General features: G+C 37.4%; 1 protein-coding gene across 2 annotated transcripts in view; it reads right to left on the bottom strand.

Moving 5' to 3' along the window:
* The window catches only part of MYBPC1 (myosin binding protein C1), a 94,957-nt gene that overhangs the window by 51,552 nt on the left and 24,017 nt on the right, over positions 1-19,388 (bottom strand). For both annotated transcript variants that reach the window (XM_052639660.1, XM_052639661.1), the window contains exons 5-12: positions 19,311-19,352; positions 9,877-9,915; positions 9,317-9,352; positions 7,539-7,649; positions 4,838-4,986; positions 4,381-4,498; positions 3,092-3,143; positions 963-1,019 (exon numbers count right to left, since the gene is read on the bottom strand). In XM_052639660.1, the coding sequence (XP_052495620.1) occupies positions 963-1,019; positions 3,092-3,143; positions 4,381-4,498; positions 4,838-4,986; positions 7,539-7,649; positions 9,317-9,352; positions 9,877-9,915; positions 19,311-19,352 (604 nt within the window). The remainder of the gene's footprint in view (positions 1-962; positions 1,020-3,091; positions 3,144-4,380; positions 4,499-4,837; positions 4,987-7,538; positions 7,650-9,316; positions 9,353-9,876; positions 9,916-19,310; positions 19,353-19,388) is intronic.

Genomic DNA, 19,388 nt, shown 5'->3' with positions numbered 1-19,388 from the left:
GCAACCCACCCCACCATTCTTGCCTGGGAAATCCCATGGACAGAGGAACCTGGTGGGCTACAGTCCGTGGTTTGGCACAGAATTGGACACAACCGAGTGACTAAAAACAAAAAACAAATATGCATATATAGGGCAGAAATTCTAAAAAATTGTTGTGTACTAAATATCTATAATGAAAAGTTATAAATTTTATTGCCAGAGAGTACAAAGTTAAAGAAACATGAGTGATGATACTAAACACTTATCTCCATTTCACTACTATTTTATCCCTTCAAAAAATGCAAACTTGGGGCATTTTAAATATCTCTGAAATAAGGAGGTACCTTATAATCAGCAGTATATCACAATAAGCTATTGGGATCATTTTTTTCATTGCTTAGTGGTTTATAATACAGCTATATATTAGCATGGTGTCTTAGATTTGGTGAAATACAGTAATTCATCAATACTATGTTAAAGTAGGTGTGTGTGTGTGTATATATATATATATATATATATATATATATACACGTAAATATATACATTTGCTGAAACTTCTACCAAAATTTTGAAATTGACTTTTCAGTCAAATATCAAAAGCAGGAGAATGGAGGCTTTATTTATTCAATCATGATGAGGGACCATGATTGAAATAATAGAAATCATGAGAGAAATAAGACGTTTTCAGGCATTTAAGTCTTCTGTCTCAGTTTTCAAATTTCCTCATCCCCTACTAAGAAAATATGTGAAGACTCATGAAACATTTAAAAAGAAAGTAAAAGCATCAGCTAAAATATTTAGCAGATTAGTAGGCAGTTATTTCACTGTTGCTTAGTCAACGCTATTATAATATTTCATAAGCAAAACACATCTTAAGAAATGAAAGGATCTTTGAAAAAGATCCACTTTAAACTTGACTTCTCTGAGTGGGTATCTAAAAGATTTCCAGGCCAAAGCGCCTCACTCCATCAGTGGGTTCTCACCTACGTTTCAGGAGACCACTAAAGTCAAGTTCCCCTGCATCCTCTTGACCTTCTCCACTGTCATTAACAAAAAAAAAGCAAATCTGGGTTTAATGCTGAGACACATATACAACAATTCCCCCAAACACTCTACGTATAATGTATATGCAATGTTGTTCTAGCACACAAATCATGGGACTAAATCAACACAGTTTCTTTTCACACAAGTGACATTTTAAATTTGGGAGGATGTACTTGTGGAAAAGTAAAAACAAGGAACTTGTGTTACTCTACAATCTCAGAAGACACATTTTTGTAGATTGCATATGTAAAACTGCTTGGATTTGTGTTAAAACAGAGCAACACAAATGCACAAAGCCAAACAACACAAAGTACTTTGTTTTTGCAAGTTGGGGGCTCTGGGAACGTCCGTGTGTAAAAAGCAAAGGACTTTTGCTGATCTCTGTTGCTAAAGTCATACAGAGATTGGCTTGGAAGATGAAGTGGACTAGTGTCAAGTATATAAGTACAAAGCTTATATTCAGAGGTAACCTCTTTGTGGCCGTCAATAGATGAATCAGGTAATGTGATACCGACATAACATGAACATGGAGCTAGTGCAGAGCTTTGTAAACGATGCGTTCCTTTCTCTTGAAAGGGAAAGGATTATAAGCTTTTCATTTTCTTGTTAATTATTTATACCATTTAAAATGTGTTTTCTAAAAGTTTGTCTTGGAATTGCTGAGCCCTTTGCTAGGAGTTTTTAAAAGTGTTTTCCTGTGGAGAAATGCATCTTAATTTAGGCATGCAGCCACCTCCATGATTTCATATAAACTCTAAATAGAAGCTATGAGCTGACATTTAAATGGTGCTACATAGTTACTTACATGTTTAATTTTTTAATGAAGATTTTGTTTCCTGCGCTTTACAAATGTTAGTTATGGTTTCTAAGAAAAGAGTCTGCGGGTTTAAAAACAGCGTGTATAACACGTAAGTTATCAGAATTGAAATCAAATAATGTGTTCTCAAAATTTCTTTAAAGCAGGTATTTGGAAAATCCTATTGACATAAACACAATAGGCCCCATAAGCCCAAAACTAAGTAGATGACATCTTTCTCTCTTAAAAGAGATATACGTAGGATGAACCTAGTGTGAAATCTATACGTTTGCTAACCAGGGGATGAAGGGAAGGTAAGAGATTTTGAAAGTTATGACTTTAAAAAATACAATGGACTGATCAGGACATACCGCATATCTTTTAAGAGTAATTACAGTGTTCATTACTTCATAATTTAGAAAGAAATTTTGCCTTTTATGAACAAGGCTAAATCATTGCTTTATACTAGTTTGGGATGTCTTTCCTTACTCAACAAAACTGTTATTTGGATTCAGTCTTAGGAAGAACAAAACATTTCCTCTCATTAATGAATTTCTATTTTGGAAGAATTCTAGATAAGTAAGAAGTACAGAGAAGAAAATAATACCAGGAAGAGATTGGTCACATTTCTCACAGACCAGAAAATTTTTCATTTTTCTTCCTTGACTTTATGATTTTTCAGCCTTGGTGGTTGCAAAATAAATCAGGTAAGTATCTATATTTTGCCTTTCTACAACGTTCCTTATTCCAGCAGACTCAATGGTCTTTCATTTAGGATAATCCCATACTTAAATTGTGCTAACTTTAGTAAGGAGCTACTTAATTGTAGTTTTCTTGGCATATGGTTTAATAGCTCTATACGTGATTCCTAAATAAAAAGCAATGTAAGTTTTCTGACATTACTTAACTGATGCTATATGAGATGTGTATTGTTATAGATCTTTCTGGGCCACTTGGCAGAAAATAATGCAATTCAGGAAGAAGCCGCATATGAATAGAAAGAAAACGTCTTTCTAAGGCAACTGTGAGACCTATAAAATGAGTGCTTTACTATATCAAGAATATTCTAAAAAATGATCAGCATATACACAATATGGCATTAAGCCTATGGCATCTCTTGAAAACTAACTTCTGAATATTCGGTATGTTTGACTTTAGTGAAAAGACTTGATCTCATTTGAAATATAGAGTGTGGAGGAAGGGAACATGTATTTGAAAATCCTTTACTTTCATGTTTTACAAAAGATACCTAGATCCCTCTTTTGAAGTTACCTTCTCTTGAAAGCAGATCTGATGTCAATGTTTGGAGTAGTCCCAGTAGATTCTTTGAAAGGAAAGAAGACAATAAAATAAACACCCATTAAGAACCCAGTTTTGTGTTCAGTTCCTCTCCAGGCTGTGGGGATTCTTCAGAGGGAAGGAATCAGGTGAAGGGGGTCGGGCAGGGGTGGCTCTCCTCCCGGGGGCTGAGCTGCTGAGACATCAGAGCTTATCTTCCCTCCCGCAGAATCAATGATGGGACTTTAGGAGTTTCCCTATCCTGTTGTCATTCCACCTGTGTGCCCAGTAGAATCGTCCAAGGAGCTTAAACACTATCAGCTTCTTCATCTCCCTGCTGAAAATTTTGATTCATCAGATTGAGGATGGGCACCCAGAAATCAGTATTCTTAGAAAGCCCCTTAGGTGATTCTCAGATGCCTGGCTGGGTGAAGAAGCAGTGCTCAGGACCAGAGTCCCACTTAATACTGAAATCTCGACAGCAACTCAACCCATGGTCATTCAGCCTCTTGACAATTCTCAGACTAGGACTCTCACAGCCATCTGTGGTGTCTATATGGCTTTAAAAAAAGGGCTAGTGCTAACGTGAATGCAAAATTCACCTTCTCATAATTTCCACCTTTCGATGCTTATCTGCCTTTCCCTCTTTCTGTGTCAGCCCTTCTGTGATTTATTACAATGAATCATAAATGCTGGACCTTCTTCACCTACACATTCAAGGTGAATGGACCATGGTTCCTGGATTCTTCATCCTCCCAGTTACCCTACTCCAGGAGGGATCCCAGTGGTGATACAGTGCCTATGGCCAAAGGCATGACCCCCAAACACGGAACAAGTAACATGTTACAGAGAGCAGTAGCACTTCCTAAACCTCGATGCTATAACATTTGTAATGCTCTGGTTTTAGATTGCATCAGCTTTGTCTAAAAAGACAAAGCTATGTCACACTTTTGATTTGTTACCAAGTCAACTTTCCCTTTGTTTACTTATCGAAGTATTGCTTTTTTTCCCCCTAATCTACATATATACCTTTAATTTATTCTTATCAAATTCACTCTTGGCAGTACACAGAACATATAGATGAAGAATGTCCATATCTGACATTAGTCCTTATAAGAGAAAATCCTCCCTTCTACCTGGATTTCCTGACATCCTTGTTCCAGGAAACTTCATTTTCAAAATCTCATACTAATAAATGACCTTATTCTCCTCTATCCTCTCACACCCCATTAAAAAATAAATAAATAAACATCACACTTATCCAGACTAGAAGCCTCTCTTACCATGTACTTCAAGATCGAATGAACAGCTATCAAACTTATCCTTATAGGTGACCTCACATCTGTAGTTTCCTGCGTAATTCTCTTTGGCTTTGATGATCTGCATCTCGAATGTGTACACCTGCAATGAAATGCATCCGAACACATTTCAGCCCTACCCTGCTAGCAGAAAAAAAGACACCACATCGCAGTTATTTCCCCAATTCCACAGCATTGGCTTAAAGATGTGTCTGCATCTGGGGATTCTGGTACAATGTTCTCAATACAGGAGGGGTCAGCGCGGTGCTCTGAAGCCCCTGGGCACAGCAGGGCCACCACACTGGAGTATAAACACCGGGAATGATAACTCCAGTGGATTTTCTGGAACTGACGTCCCTCAAAGCTGAACCTGAAAATGGCCTCTGATGCACAGAGAGGAACCAGCCGGTCAGGTCCCTGCAGCAGGAGCTCAGGGTCATACCCGGCTATGCCTTTCAAAAGTTTCCTTCAGCTGGAGGTGCTTTCCAGCTTTGCTGGCCAGGTCCATCCATTTCCCTTTGAACCATTTGATGGTGGGCTTTCTGAGAAGATCTTCAGCCTTGACTTTGGCTATAAAGGTGATATTTTCACCTAGGGAAAAAAACACAGGCAATTCAGACTGTGGTTTTAAAATTGCCATTTGGGGCTTCCCAGGTGGCACTAGTGGTAAAGAGCCTGCCTGCCAATGCAGGAGACAAAGGAGATGTGGGTTTCATCCCTAGGTCGGGAAGATCCCTGGAGGAGGGCATGGCAACCCACTCCAGTGTTCCTGTCTGGAGAATTCCATGGACAGAAGAGCTTGGTGGGCTACAGTCCATGGAGTCTCAAAGAGTCGGACACAACTTGAAGCAACTTAGCATGCACGAAAGGAGTTAGACAGGACTACTATCATGTGACTGACACAGCTGGAATTGAACAATGGAAGGGCCCTGACTCTTTCAATGAGAACTCTAGTTTCTAGGATACTCTAACTGCTTCTGCTTTGGAGGTTTATGAAGCAGAAAAGGAGCAATGGGGAAATTAGTGGAAATAATTTTTATTTGGAATCCAAGCACATGTAATGTGTATAAAACAATCTATTCAGGCATACCTCATTTTACTGCACTTTGCTTTATTGTACTTCAAATTTATTGCTTTTTTAAAAAACCAATTAAAGGTTTGTGGCACCCCTGCATCGAGCAAGTCATTTTTCCGATAGCATTTGCTCACTTCATGCTTCTGCGTCACATTTTGGCAATATTTCAAACTTCATTATTGTTATATTTGGTATGGTGATCTGTGATCGGTAATCTTTTATGTTAGTATTACAAAAAGATTATGACTCACGGAAGGTTCAGATAATGGTTAGCATTTTTTAGCAATAAAGCATTTTTAACGAAGGTAAGTACATTGTTTTTTTAAACATAACACTCAGTTCAGTTCAGTCGTTCAGTTGTGTCCAACTGTTTGTGACCCCATGGACTGCAGTACATCAGGTTTCCCTGTCCATTACCAACTCCCAGAGCTTACTCAAACTGTCCATTGAGTTGGTGATGCCATCCAACTGTCCAACCAACCATCTATTGCATACTTAGTAGACTATAGTATAAGCATAACTTTCATATGCATTGGGAGAAAAAAATTTCTTGGGACTTGCTTTATAATGATATTTACTTTATTGTGGTGGTCTAAAGCCAAATGCACAATATCTCTATGAGTATGCATAAATATGAAAAAATGAAAGAAAAAATGAGAAAACACACACATACCATGTATTAATATATATATATGCATATATATATATATATATATATATATGGATTTTTCCCATCCTTTTTATTAGGCAAGATGATGCTAAGACTGGAGTTATAAGAATATGACTAAATGAAACTGATCTTTTTGAGATAAAGTCTCCTATTTGTTTGTATTGACTCATTAGGCCTAAAGGACATCAAAATTCTAGCCCAGTGGCCAGTCCAGCATTTTGGTGTCTTCCAGAAACACAAGGAGAGCAAGCATTTCTATTCATATACAGTGTGCTTCTGTATTCCAGACTTAAAAGAAGTAATTTTAGACTGTAGTCAGCTGTGTGTTCATTTGCAAAACATTTGGAGCCAAAGACTAGTTCTGATCATAATATATTCCTTATAAAAATTCATTTAGGTAAAATTCCTGGACCTCCTGGTCACTCTCTGGCTGACCACTTTGTTTCCTTCATGGCATTTGCGATGGCTTCTGTGATGATTTGTTTGTTTAATTTCTTCTTGTTTGCTCATCCCATTAAGTCTGTAAATTCTGAGTGCTCACATATTTTACTCAGTGTTTAGCACAATGTCTAAAACAGGAGGTGAATAGTCAATATTTTTTAATGAATATCTCCAGAATTAAACCATCTGTCTGATCAGCTTCCTCTGAGACATTGCAACTCTTGATCCAGCATGTGTGCAGATTTATAATCATTTTATGGAATGAGATGAGTTGTAATGACAGCAAACATCAGCTCACCAACTTTCACAGTTCCACCTTGAGGCTTCCACTTGAAGATACTTCAGGGACTATTCAGAGTACTTCATGGGTAGTATTATCTCCATTTTACAGATGAAGAAACTGATTTGAACCTACCCTGGCAGGGGTCCAGGCACTCAACACTCTGTGCTACAGATTATTGAAACGATAGCTGTCACTCAATAGAATATTTTTCAGCCATAAGAAGGAATAAAACACTGATTCATGCCTACAACTTGGATAGACCTTGAAAACATTATGCTAAGTGAAAGAAACCAGACACAAAAGGTCCCATCTTATTGTGTGATTCCACTTATATTAAATATCCAGAATAAGGACATTCATAGAGACAAAGAGATTATTGGTTGCCAGGGTTAGGGGAGGGAGACAGAGGGATAAACCCGGACAGGATTCAAGGTTTCTTTTTGGGGAGTGTTTGTACTCAGTTGTGTCCAACTCTTTGTGACCCTAAGGACTGTAAGCCCACCAGCCTCTTCTGTCCATGGATTTTGGGGTGATGAATATATTTTGGTACTTGGTTATACAGTTGAGGGTATTAATAGCTACTGATCACTCACTTTTAAATGCTTTACTTTATGTTATTTGAATTTAATCTTTATCTAAAAAAAAAGACAAGGATTTAATCCCTTGGAACTCACCAACTTTCACACTTCCGCCTTGAGGCTTTTCCACGAATAGGGTGGACAGCTGACTGTTGGCATTCTGCTTGTCCTGTTCCTCCCCAGCTGGTGATTCACCAATAGACCATTCTAATGAGCAGAAAGGAGGAAAAGGATCATTTCAGGGCTAGGTTCTTTTTAGGCAGACTTACCTGGGTTTGTTTTTCTTGTCAACACGGAAGCTTCTCTTTGTCTAATTAACCTAGATAAATATAACATCATTTTTTCCATCCACCTCCCCACAGCCATTAGTAGAGACTGAGCGATTCCCATTCTTAAAGTGCTATCTCTTCCAGATGGAATCTAATTTCTAGGAATAGCAAAACTTCTCAGAAAGTTTCTTACTCTTTCCTGGCAGCCAAGTTTCCTTTGTTTCCTAATTCTGCCTATCCCCTAACTGATAAATACCCGTCGGAAGGCTATGAAAGCAGAGCCTTAGTGTTTTCCCAGGTGACAGGCTATAAGGCCTTGTCTATACAACGGCTGAGTTGGAAAAGACTAACGGGATGGATCAGTTTGCAGGTCAAGTGGGAAAGGTCAGACTACCAAGCCTGGCCTCATATGTCTAGATTCTTCACTGTTGTATGATTAGATAATTCCATGATGGTTGTATGATGTGGCCTTAGTTTGACAATTAAGTAACAGATCGTGACCTGCAGGCACAGATTTCAAGAACTCTAGGATCATCCTGAAAGAGAGGGGGAAAAACTAGAAAAACAGAAAGAGAAATAATTTCTTTGAGGCTTTCCCATGAAGACAGACAACCTGGAAATGAAGCTTATTTTGCATTTTCTAGTTTGCACTCCAGGTGCTTAGGAGGTATCAATCAGCTGTCCAATGAGGAGAGCAGGAGAGAGAACTGTAGAAAGGTCTTCTGTCTCTGAGAGCTGAATAAAAGGAAGTTCAGTTTCAGCCACTAATAACTGGAAAAAAAAGTGCATGGGCTGCCAACACTCAACCTGTTAATGTGTCTTGAAAAGGAGGAAATGTAGATTTAGTTATTTTAGTTCCAATGTGTCAATCATGCTTAGTATTCTTATCCATAGACCATCATTTTCACAGTGAAGTTAAGCAATGTTGTCACATGATTGTACAATTTTAAAAAATACCCAAGTTGATGTTAAAATTTTATGTTGTGTATATTTGTAATAGTGCAGAGTGGCCATTAATATTTGAAATGTGAGGACTTGGATATTCTGTTTTGCTCATTTTTATCTCAGAAAGAGTCTGCAAAAATGCCCCACCCACAAAGAGGTCCATAGCAGAATCAGTCTGCATTCAAACACACTTGTTGGATAAATGAAAGAATAAATAACCATCTGGAATTGTGGCTACAGCAGATTAGATTTGATATTATTCTTTTTAAGTGTATGTAAATTTCTATAAAAATAGGAATTATTATCTAATGTCAACACATCCCAGGAATGGTGATTTTAAAAGTCTCTTCATCTCTATGTATTTGCCAAATGTTAAAAAGATAGTGATAATGAAACAAAGGAACCTGTGGTGTATGTGGCTAGATTTCTGAATTCATGTGTGTGTGTGTGCGTGTGTGTGTGCGTGTGTGTATCATGCAAAATTAATTGTTTCTTAATGCATTAGTTTTCTGGTCAGAGGAATGTAATAAAAGATTGCTATAAAAGCTACAAACTGAATAAAACCAAGATTAGAATCAAATACAGCTTCAAGAAATGAGGTCATTAGTGATTACTATATTAGGATGAGGTCGAGACACCTTGCTTCCGGTGTGTGCTCACCTGAATCTTTTCTTTCCAGAGCCCGACTACCCAAACCTGAAAGGAAAGTGTGATTTGGATGACACAAGGGGGAGGGGAGAAAATGGAATGCTGGTTTTAACCGTCTCAGATCCCCCAAATCCTGTCTCTTTTGATGATGGGGAGAAAAGACACTACAAGTTGGTCTGGAATGGAAAACCAGTAGAGCTTCAGCTTTGAAAACATCTATAAAAGGTATATGTCCTATTTAAAAAACAAGAATAAAGTTTTACAAATCCACATATCTAAAGAACAAGGGAAAAGAGTATACAGCTGGAGATGAAACATTTTTTTGCCCCTAAAATTTATATCCAAGAGTTAATACTTTTATTTATTTCACAAAGAAAGCCTCTTTTTAAAAAGTTTCTGATGTTAAAAAAAAAGATTGCCATTAAAGCCAACATTTTCCCTCTTTGGCACTGGCAAGAAGGGGGTACCCTGTTCTGAGTTTGGTCTCATTGAGCAGCTCTGTCAACCCATCACCTTAACTGTCAATCAATAATGCATTACAAAGTGGGGAAAGGAGTTGGAATCATCCTAACCTGGAGGCAGGGCAACAGGAGGGGAGGCGTCCTCTTCATCTGAAATAAGAAAGAGGAATCAAAAGTCAAGGAGAAAAGAACTTCATCCTGAGTATCCTGAGAAAAGAGAAATCTGCAAAAGAAGAAGAGAAACTACACAAAACTCTCAACTGATGAGTAAGCCTTAGAGGACTTGGCACCTGAAAGACTAAACTGTAAGCAAAAGAGAAAAATAAACAAATGTTGTAAAAGAGTGAGAGATTTGGATAATCCCAGTGAAAGTAGCTTTAAAAATGGTATTCTACACAAACTTTTTATGTACTTGTAAATTAGAAACAAAATTAATGCAAATAATCTAACTTCAATGAAATCAACAATGGAGGTGCGTTTTGAGTTCTTATTTTGTAGCAAAAGTCACTGACAGCATAACTCATATACCACATTCATTTGAACACAGACATAAAATCATATATGTTTTTATATAGTTTGATAACTCAATGGCCTCAGAAAGCCTTATAATTAATTCTCCTTCTATATTTACGAAACAAAAGTCAACAATAACTAGCATGTATCAATTTGTTATACTTACTAAGTTCACCAGTAGTTATTTTAGAAATTTTATCTATCTTTTCCCAAGATTGTATTGGTGTTGGACAATATAATCTGAAAAATATTTACCAATTTGTAAACTATTTATGGATACTTTATATATATATTTATAAGATAAGATTGGGCAAAAAAAAATTTTTTTTTTCTGTAACATCTTACAGAAGAACACGAATGAATTTTTTGGCCAATCCAATATTTACCCATTTTAAAAATTCAAAATATCCCTTGTAGTGTTTGTAAAAGACACTGAATATTCCCTTTTCTAAAATGTCTGAATTTCAAAGTGTCTTACATTTTAGATGGTTAAATAGGTATTTGGTGTTTATCTAAACTTCTACTCCTTTCCTTCCAAAGCATAAAGACTAGTGTTAGTATAAATAATAATAATCTTTTACTTAAAATACTAGAATACTTGTGGGCTTCAAAATACAAACTTAAATGACTATATAAAATAGAGAACAGAAAACAAACGCATGAGACTATTGATTTAAAAAGAGCTTTAAAAAGTCCTGACAAAAGGTAAGTAGCACAGGTACAACATATTAGTATCTTTACAACATATATTATTTACTCGTCTGAAATTTCTTAAACTGTCAACCAAAGATGTGTTTTATTACTTTTTTAACAAAATAACTAATGTAATGTATAGAAAACCTTAATGTCATATCTTCAGAACCCAAAAGGTGATTCACTGGGTATTGTGGGATTGAAGATTCTTCAGAGGAAGATCTCTTTGGTCAAAGAAGCTTGGGAAACACTAGGCTAAATAAAGTTTCATGTTTGTGTTTGATAGTGATGTTTGTATGCAGTTACTGAAAGGTATCTCAGAGTCTTCAGTGCTCATGAGGATGGAGATCAGAAATGATACAGTTTTAGCATTTCCCAAACTTAGTTCATGTTTGAATCTTTTCTCCTGGAATATCCATTCACTTTCCACAAACCTTTTGCATTTGAGGAAGTCTAGGTATTTCTGCAAGTTTGAGCAAGCTCCAGGAGTTGGTGATCGACTGGGAAGCCTGGTGTGCTACAGTCCATGAGGTCACAAAGAGGCAGACATGACTGAGCAACTGAACTGAACTGAGATATTTCTGAGCTCTTAGGGTAATTCTGCATTTCAGAAAACTTATATAATTAAAATTTTACATAACGAAAAATAAAATGCCTTGTGATGTCTCTATATTATTTGCCATACATTTAACTCAGTATGCAGTATTTTATTCATGTAACCTATTTGAAGGCCTGTATTTACTAAAATACATAAAGAATCTTGATTTAAAGTCCTGTAAAAATTCTTAAAAATGAAGTTTTAAAGTGCAACCAAATCCTAGAAAGCAGCTTCCTTTATTATATATTAACTAGGAACTAGAACTATTTTCAGTCAAATGAACACTGCATTTTATACAGGTGTGGTTGTTGTTTGTATACTTTGTGCACAGTGCCTGATGAACCCTAATGAACCCTTGAATTAATTGTTTAGAATGCAAGTGATTGGGAAAAGAATACACACTTTCGTAAAACTAAAATGAAAAGAGAAGCCACATTTGAAGCAAAAATTTGATGGGTGAGTGGTTTCAAAGTCCACTAAATTATAAGACTATTTGAGGAACATGCACAACTATTTTAGACTATTAAGATGATGCTGTGAAAGTGCTGCACTCAATATGCCTGCAAATTTGGAAAACTCAGCAGTGGCCACAGGACTGGAAAGGGTCAGTTTTCATTCCAATCCCTAAGAAAGGCAATGCCAAAGAATGCTCAAACTACCACACAATTGCACTCATCTCACATGTTAGTAAAGTAATGCTCAAAATTCTCCAAGCCAGGCTTCAGCAATACGTGAACCGTGAACTTCCAGATGTTCAAGCTGGTTTTAGAAAAGGCAGAGGAACCAGAGATCAAATTGCCAACATCTGCTAGATCATGGAATAAGCAAGAGAGTTCCAGAAAAACATCTATTTCTGTTTTATTGACTATGCCAAAGTCTTTGACTGTGTGGACCACAATCAATTGTGGAAAATTCTGAAAGAGATGGGAATACCAGACCACCTGACCTGCCTCTTGAGAAACCTATATGCAGGTCAGGAAGCAACAGTTAGAACTGGACATGGAACAACAGACTGGTTCCAAACAGGAAAAGGAGTACATCAAGGCTGTATATTGTCACCCTGCTTATTTAACTTGTATGCAGAGTACATCATGAGAAACGCTGGGCTGGAAGAAGCACAAGCTGGGATCAAGTTTGCCGGGAGAAATGTCAATAACCTCAGATATGCAGATGACACCACCCTATGCCAGAAAGTGAAGAGGAACTAAAAAGCCTCTTGCTGAAAGTGACAGAGGAGAGTGAAAAAGTCGGCTTAAAGCTCAACATTCAGAAAACGAAGATCATGGCATCTGGTGCCATCACTTCATGGGAAATAGATGGGGAAACAGTGGAAACAGTGTCAGACTTTATTTTGGGGGGCTCCAAAATCACTGCAGATGGTGATTGCAGCCATGAAATTAAAAGACGCTTCCTCCTTGGAAGGAAAGTTATGACCAACCTAGATAGCATTTTGAAAAGCAGAGACTTTACTTTGCCAACAAAGGTCCGTCTAGTCAAGGCTATGGTTTTTTCAGTAGTCATATGGATGCGAGAGTTGGACTGTGAAGAAGGCTGAGCGCCGAAGAATTGATGCTTTTGAAAAGTGATGTTGGAGAAGACTCTTGAGAGTCCCTTGGACTGCAAGGAGATCCAACCAGTCCATTCTAAAGGAGATCAGTCCTGGGTGTTCATTGGAAGGAGTGATGCTGAAGCTGAAACTTCAGTACTTTGGCCACCTCACGCAAAAAGTTGACTCATTGGAAAAGACTCTGATGCTGGGAGGGATTGGGGGCAGGAGGAGAAGGGGACGACAGAGGATGAGATGGCTGGATGGCATCACCAACTCGATGGACGTGAGTCTGAGTGAACTCCAGAAGTTGGTGACGGACAGAGAGGCATGGCGTGCTGGGATTCATGGGGTCGCAAAGAGTCGGACATGACTGAGCGACTGAACTGAACTGAACTGAACTGAAGGCACCACGTAGAAAGCATCACAGCCTTTCATTGCTGTGGCCTGGATTTAACCTGTGGTCAGGAAACTGAGATCCTGCAAGCCATGTGGCATGGTCAAAATAAATAAAGCAGAACCCAAAGCTGCTGTCCTGTGACAACCTAGAGATGTAGGTTGGGGAGGGCGGTGAGAGGGAGGGTGTATGGGTGTGCCTTTGGCTGATTTATGTTGAAGTATGGCAAAAACCATCACAGCATTGTAAAGTAATTATCCTCCAATTAAAAATGAGATGGAATTTTAAAATAAATAAATAAAACTAAAATGTTGACATTAAAAAAAATAAAGTAGTTTTGTTTCTGTCATCTTTTAGATTGGGAAATAAAATGAAGACGTTGGGATTCTGACCTGAACTCCTTTAAAAAATTGCCTGGTTGAATTTTTTCTTATGTACCGTAGAAAAACAGGTTCTACAGCTTGGAGGAAAATTGAACAGCCAACTCTCTTGGGCTCTGCCTAATCCAACATCACACATATGAAAGGTGTGTCATTATACAAAGATCATTTGCAAACAAAAAATGCAAAATATGTCATATTTTCTTATTTCTATTTAAAAGCAACTACAATGGTGATGAAAACTTAAACATCTGTTTTTGGCTAAAGATATGACCTATGTGACATCACAAACTGAAAGCAACAGAACTATCTTCCTGAGCTGCATAGAAGAGAAATTTACCAAAGTTGAATTTTATGTATCCCTAAGTCATGGGAAAACAGCATTTGTAAAATCTTAAAAATAATTCTTTCAACATTGAAGTTCCTGATGAAGAACACCTGGAAAATGGAGAAAGAACTCATATTACAAGCCTGGAATTTTCAGGGAGTCCATATGAAAAATCTGGAAAGTGAGAGAGAGAACCCCAGAAATGTAGAAGGTGTCCATTCCTATAATTCTTCAAGCTCTCTTGGGCATAAAATAACTCCTACCTATGTTTAACTTAAATTGCCTTTTTAAAATTAATTTTTAAAGTATACATACTTAGGACAATTGTTGAGATTTTAGAATATATACAGTTAAAATGTACTGTAAACAAACCTAAATTAAATACAGGTATAATACTTTGTTTCATACAGATGAATTTATGAATTCCTCTAGCAGGATAGTCAGTTGTAGTAAATATTGGCATATGTTACCAAAATAACAACAGCAACAACAACAATCAATATGGAAGTCAATAACAAAAACAGCTAACATTAATTCATCATGTTTTGAGACATTTAATTAATTTATGGTATTTTCTGAATGAGACACCTGTCTTCACACTTTGGTGCTTTTGAAATCAGGATTCACTGTACTATAATTGCATTTATTTAATGAGTTTCCCCCAAAATCTATTAAATCAACGTTTCATTTTATAATGGCTGTGTTTTAAGATGTTGAAGTATAGTCATATTAACTTTTAACAAAATTCATTATAAATAAATCATGTAGTTGGAATATACAGACCAAGACAATGTTATTGCAGATGTAAATGGACCTAAATGAAAAAAAAATCATTTCATTTAAGAAATCATATCATTTAGGAGAAATTTGCTGGAACTTCTGCTGATTCACATCCTCATCCTATAACCACATTCACGCTAAAAGAAAGACACTTCATCTCAAGTTACCAGACAGTAAATACACACAGGGTTCATTCGTGATAGTTCGTGGTAATGTTAATGAAAATGCCTGGGAAAAAGAAGTTTTCATCTCTGTTGCAGCAATAACCAAGGGCAGTTTTTTCTCTGGAAGGAAAATAAAGAGTGGCATTAACGATCCCAGCTGGGCTTACCAAAAAATATACTAGCTATAAAACGATGAGTTTCAAAATTGAAAAATATATATCAGAACTTAGGCATTAGGATGAGTACTGATCTGCAAGCTGATCTCTGATTCTAATGCTACTGACAGATGCGGAACCACTCATAGGACCAGATTTGAAATGCCCCACAGGGCTAATCGTTTCAGCACAGAAGAGACTCAGTCTCATTAGACTAAGTTCACACATACGATGTTGATTGATCAAAAGAAAAAAAACAGTATGACCCCACTTGTGCACCCACATTATTCTCCACCCATGGCCCTCCATCACAGTTGTCTACTGTGACAGTAGCTGAAATCTACCGTCCTCTACTAATGGTATTCTCCTCTCTGAAAAGTGAAAATGTGAGTTGCTTGGTTGTATCTGACTCTTTGCGACCCCAGGTTGCATGGACCCCATGCGATCCCATGTTGCCCACCAAGCTTCTCTGTCCATGGAATTCTCTAGGCAAGAATACTGGAGTGGGTAGCCATTCCCTTCTCCAAGGGATCTTCTCTGCCCAGAGATCAAACCTGGGTCTCCCACATAGCCGGGCAGATTATTTACCATCTGAGCCATCAAGGAAGCCCATTCTTCCTTCTAAAGTTCCTGAAAATTGGCTCTAAGAGAGCAAGACCCAGTTCCCAGACTTGCCCCTGGCACATAGCCAATACTCAGTGGACACTTGAGATGAATAAATGAATATTGGAATAGAAGGCAGATCTCTGGCCCCACTGAGGATATAGATACTATACTTAGCTTTCCATTGATTTGCTACCTGTGATTATTTCGGAAGAATTCTAAGCCACAGCAGCATTATTTTTTCAAGGACATTATCTTCCAGTACAATCACTCTGAAAGGGATATCTAAATTCCAATGTTGCTGTTTGATTAAACCCCTTTCTTTATTGTCATCTTGATCGTTTCAATTCCAAGACAGTGAGCACTATTAGGGAACAGGATACCTAGATAGGCAAGTCTAGGGGCAAACAAGCAAATATAAACAAATAATAAACCACTTCCTGAGAAATCAGCTGTTTACCAGAGACTCCGTAGATGTGAAAAGTTGGCACATCTAGTCACAAACACTACCGGTAAGATCGATATCAGAACCAAACAACATTCTGCGACTACAAAAAAACAAAAATTCAGAACATCGCCAGGTTGTCACAGAATGATACAGTCAATCTGGAAAAGATATTAAGATGGCTTTGCTATGGATGTTGTTCTCTTTTTTAAAATTAATTTAGATTAATATCAGAGAGAGCCATGATTAATGACATGCCCTCTATGACTCTGTTTCTATAAATGAAGGTCAGCTTAAGCCCAGAATATGTCATGTATGTGACATAAAGGGAGCTTGATGGCTATGTGTTCTCTCTTTGTCCTGATGGAACTACAATCAGTCTAATGAATGTTCTTAATAGCGAGCATCTTGGAGCTATTAACTGAATATACTTCAACTAATTAGATAGTACACTAAAGTGCAAGAAATGTTCTAATCCAGATGTGACCATTTCCAGTAATGTTAAATGGGCTGATCTTATATCATCCATGTTGTCTTAGGATGAGCATACATAATACACAGCACTGGCATCCCATTCCAAACCTTACTAACTAAGAGCATGCATGGGATGGATGTTCATCCTCCTGCCCAGCAAATGGAAATAAAAATCTCTCTAGATTACCATTGTCTGTACGCTCAGCAGCTAAGTCAGCACGGACATTCAACTGATCATTCATTCTACAGGTATTTATTAGGAGATCGCCATATGCAGCTCTCTGCCAGATGCTGGAAGAAATGAGATGAGAGGTCCAAAGAGGTGTTAAGACTTGGTGCCTGACCATCACAAAGCTTACAGCCTGTTAGGAAAAGGAGTGGACAACTAATACAAGATTAAGTGGAGAAAAGGGTGATTTAATGACACACACAATCAGTCCAAGAAAAATCAGGAGAAAGAAGAGGAAGTGAAAGTAAGTTAGGATGGTCATGGGAAAAAGTAGCAACTGCCTTGAATGGTTAAAAACAATTAGATGGACTGAGGGTGGGGGGAGGGTGAAGGACAGGGATTCTAGCATAAACTGGAAGGCAGGTCTGTTGCACCTGTCAGTCTTGCTCACGTCCATGCAAGAATTCTTTCTCAGCCAGGGCTATATATGTAGCAATGATTATTGTGTTTACTTTTTACTTGAGTATTTTCTTTGAAATTTCTCTGTCCTTGATCAAAGTAAATAATAGTTGAAGGGGACTGGATATTTAGAAATAACTTCCACCACCTACCTTCTTTATTTAGGGATGTCACTTTCTATCCTAAATCGATTTGCTTTCTAGGCATGTAGAGCAAACACATACATGGCAGTTTATGTTCCTGAGCATGTGACTGCATGTGGCCATGACCTTGTTTAACTTCTGCAAATGTCAGAAAAAAAATGTTACTAATTTCAAAATGCCCTTCTTGGTCATAATGACCTTGCTCTTTCATCATATTGTGTTCTGCATAAAGAGCTTTTTGGAGTGGTAGACTGGTTGGTTGGTTGATTTTAACTTAAAGGTAGGCATTTTCTCATTTAAACACACAAATATAATATGGTTTTTCAGATTAAGGGTCAGGGACAGGCTTTGTTAAAACTTTGACAGTTTGCCTTCTGGGATTACATCATCTGCTCTGTTGGTTAAGCCTTACAGCCTGGTCCAAGCACCTTTCCAAATCTGGAAACAGAGGTGTACACCATCAGCCTTGTAAAGAATAATGTTACAATAACTTCAGCCAGGATGTCCAAACCTCCTTGAACCCATCTCATGGAAGGTGTTCTAGGAGTTTGCACTCTTTGCATTCCATAAGCAGATAACCTTCAGACTGGTCCATGTGGCCGGGATTAGCATTCATGTTAACTATCCATGGAAGCCACTGAAGGTCAAGGACAAAGTGAGTGTACTAACATTAGGTATTCATTTATGAGAGCTGTAAATTCAAGTTAGCTGAAGAAAAGTAGTCCAATGTACTGAAAGAAAGAAAAAAAAGTATTTTACTAATGTATAGAAGATAATAATATCATAGGAATTCGTTAATGAAATTTAACATAGTAAGAACAAACAGAAGGGGTTTCCAGAATAAAAGAGAAATAATGGATTATTCCAGAATTTAAACCATGTTTTTCATTGCACAAATACCAAATAAAAATTTTAAATGGTGATGTGGATGTACAAAGCAAAATTGTCATCTACCTCAGCGGAAACTTTCTCCTATAGGAGACTAATGTCCCTTGACTTGAGACAAATGGTCAGGAATGACAACGACTTCCTCCATGAGGAAACAAAGGAATTAGCATTTCATGGATCCATGAAAAAGTATATGATAAAGATTATTCATTTTCTAAAACTAGACTACCCCCATATAAAGTGAGACTAGAATAATAGTACAGAAATGAATGCTTCCAATTCAATAAGGAGTAACATGATGCTTGCTTAAACTTATATTATCCCTCTATATAACTCATTCTATAAATCTACATGAATGCAAAGTGTTACAAAACGGGATGCTAGTTTTCAAAATTACTAGTGAAACCTGGAAAAGTTTACATACTAACATGAAAACATTCAATTTAAAAAAATCTGGGTAATCAAGAAAGCTTTCCAAACTGGTGTAATCCCAAGAAGACCAGACATCTCTTTTCCTTCACATGCACATGGGAACTTGGAAACTACTAATAAATTTGCTGGCATCACAGCAAGTTCTTGTGATAGTATCATTGCTGCTTTTCTTTTGAAAATGTGATGAAAACTGATCAAAGCACCATTTGTCATTAATGTTGATTAGGTTGTGCGGATAAAATGCCAAGGAAGAACTCTAAACCACACTGATGAAACACTGCAGAGAAATTCTTTGGGGCCTCCATGGTAGTCATTGCTGAGCTCTTTCTGCTTCTAGCTTTGTTGAATTCAGCTTCACTCTCCCTCCCTCTAACTCACCTTTTCCCGGTGAAGTTCCGGCCTCCTTTTCTTTACTTGGTTCTGTGTGGAAAGTACAAGCACACTTTAAAAAATACG

The sequence above is a fragment of the Budorcas taxicolor genome, chromosome 5, assembly GCF_023091745.1.
Source record: "Budorcas taxicolor isolate Tak-1 chromosome 5, Takin1.1, whole genome shotgun sequence".
In the NCBI taxonomy this organism is placed as follows: Eukaryota; Metazoa; Chordata; class Mammalia; order Artiodactyla; family Bovidae; genus Budorcas; species Budorcas taxicolor.
Note: the sequence above shows the minus strand (reverse complement) of the source record. Positions and strands in the feature narration are given on the sequence as shown.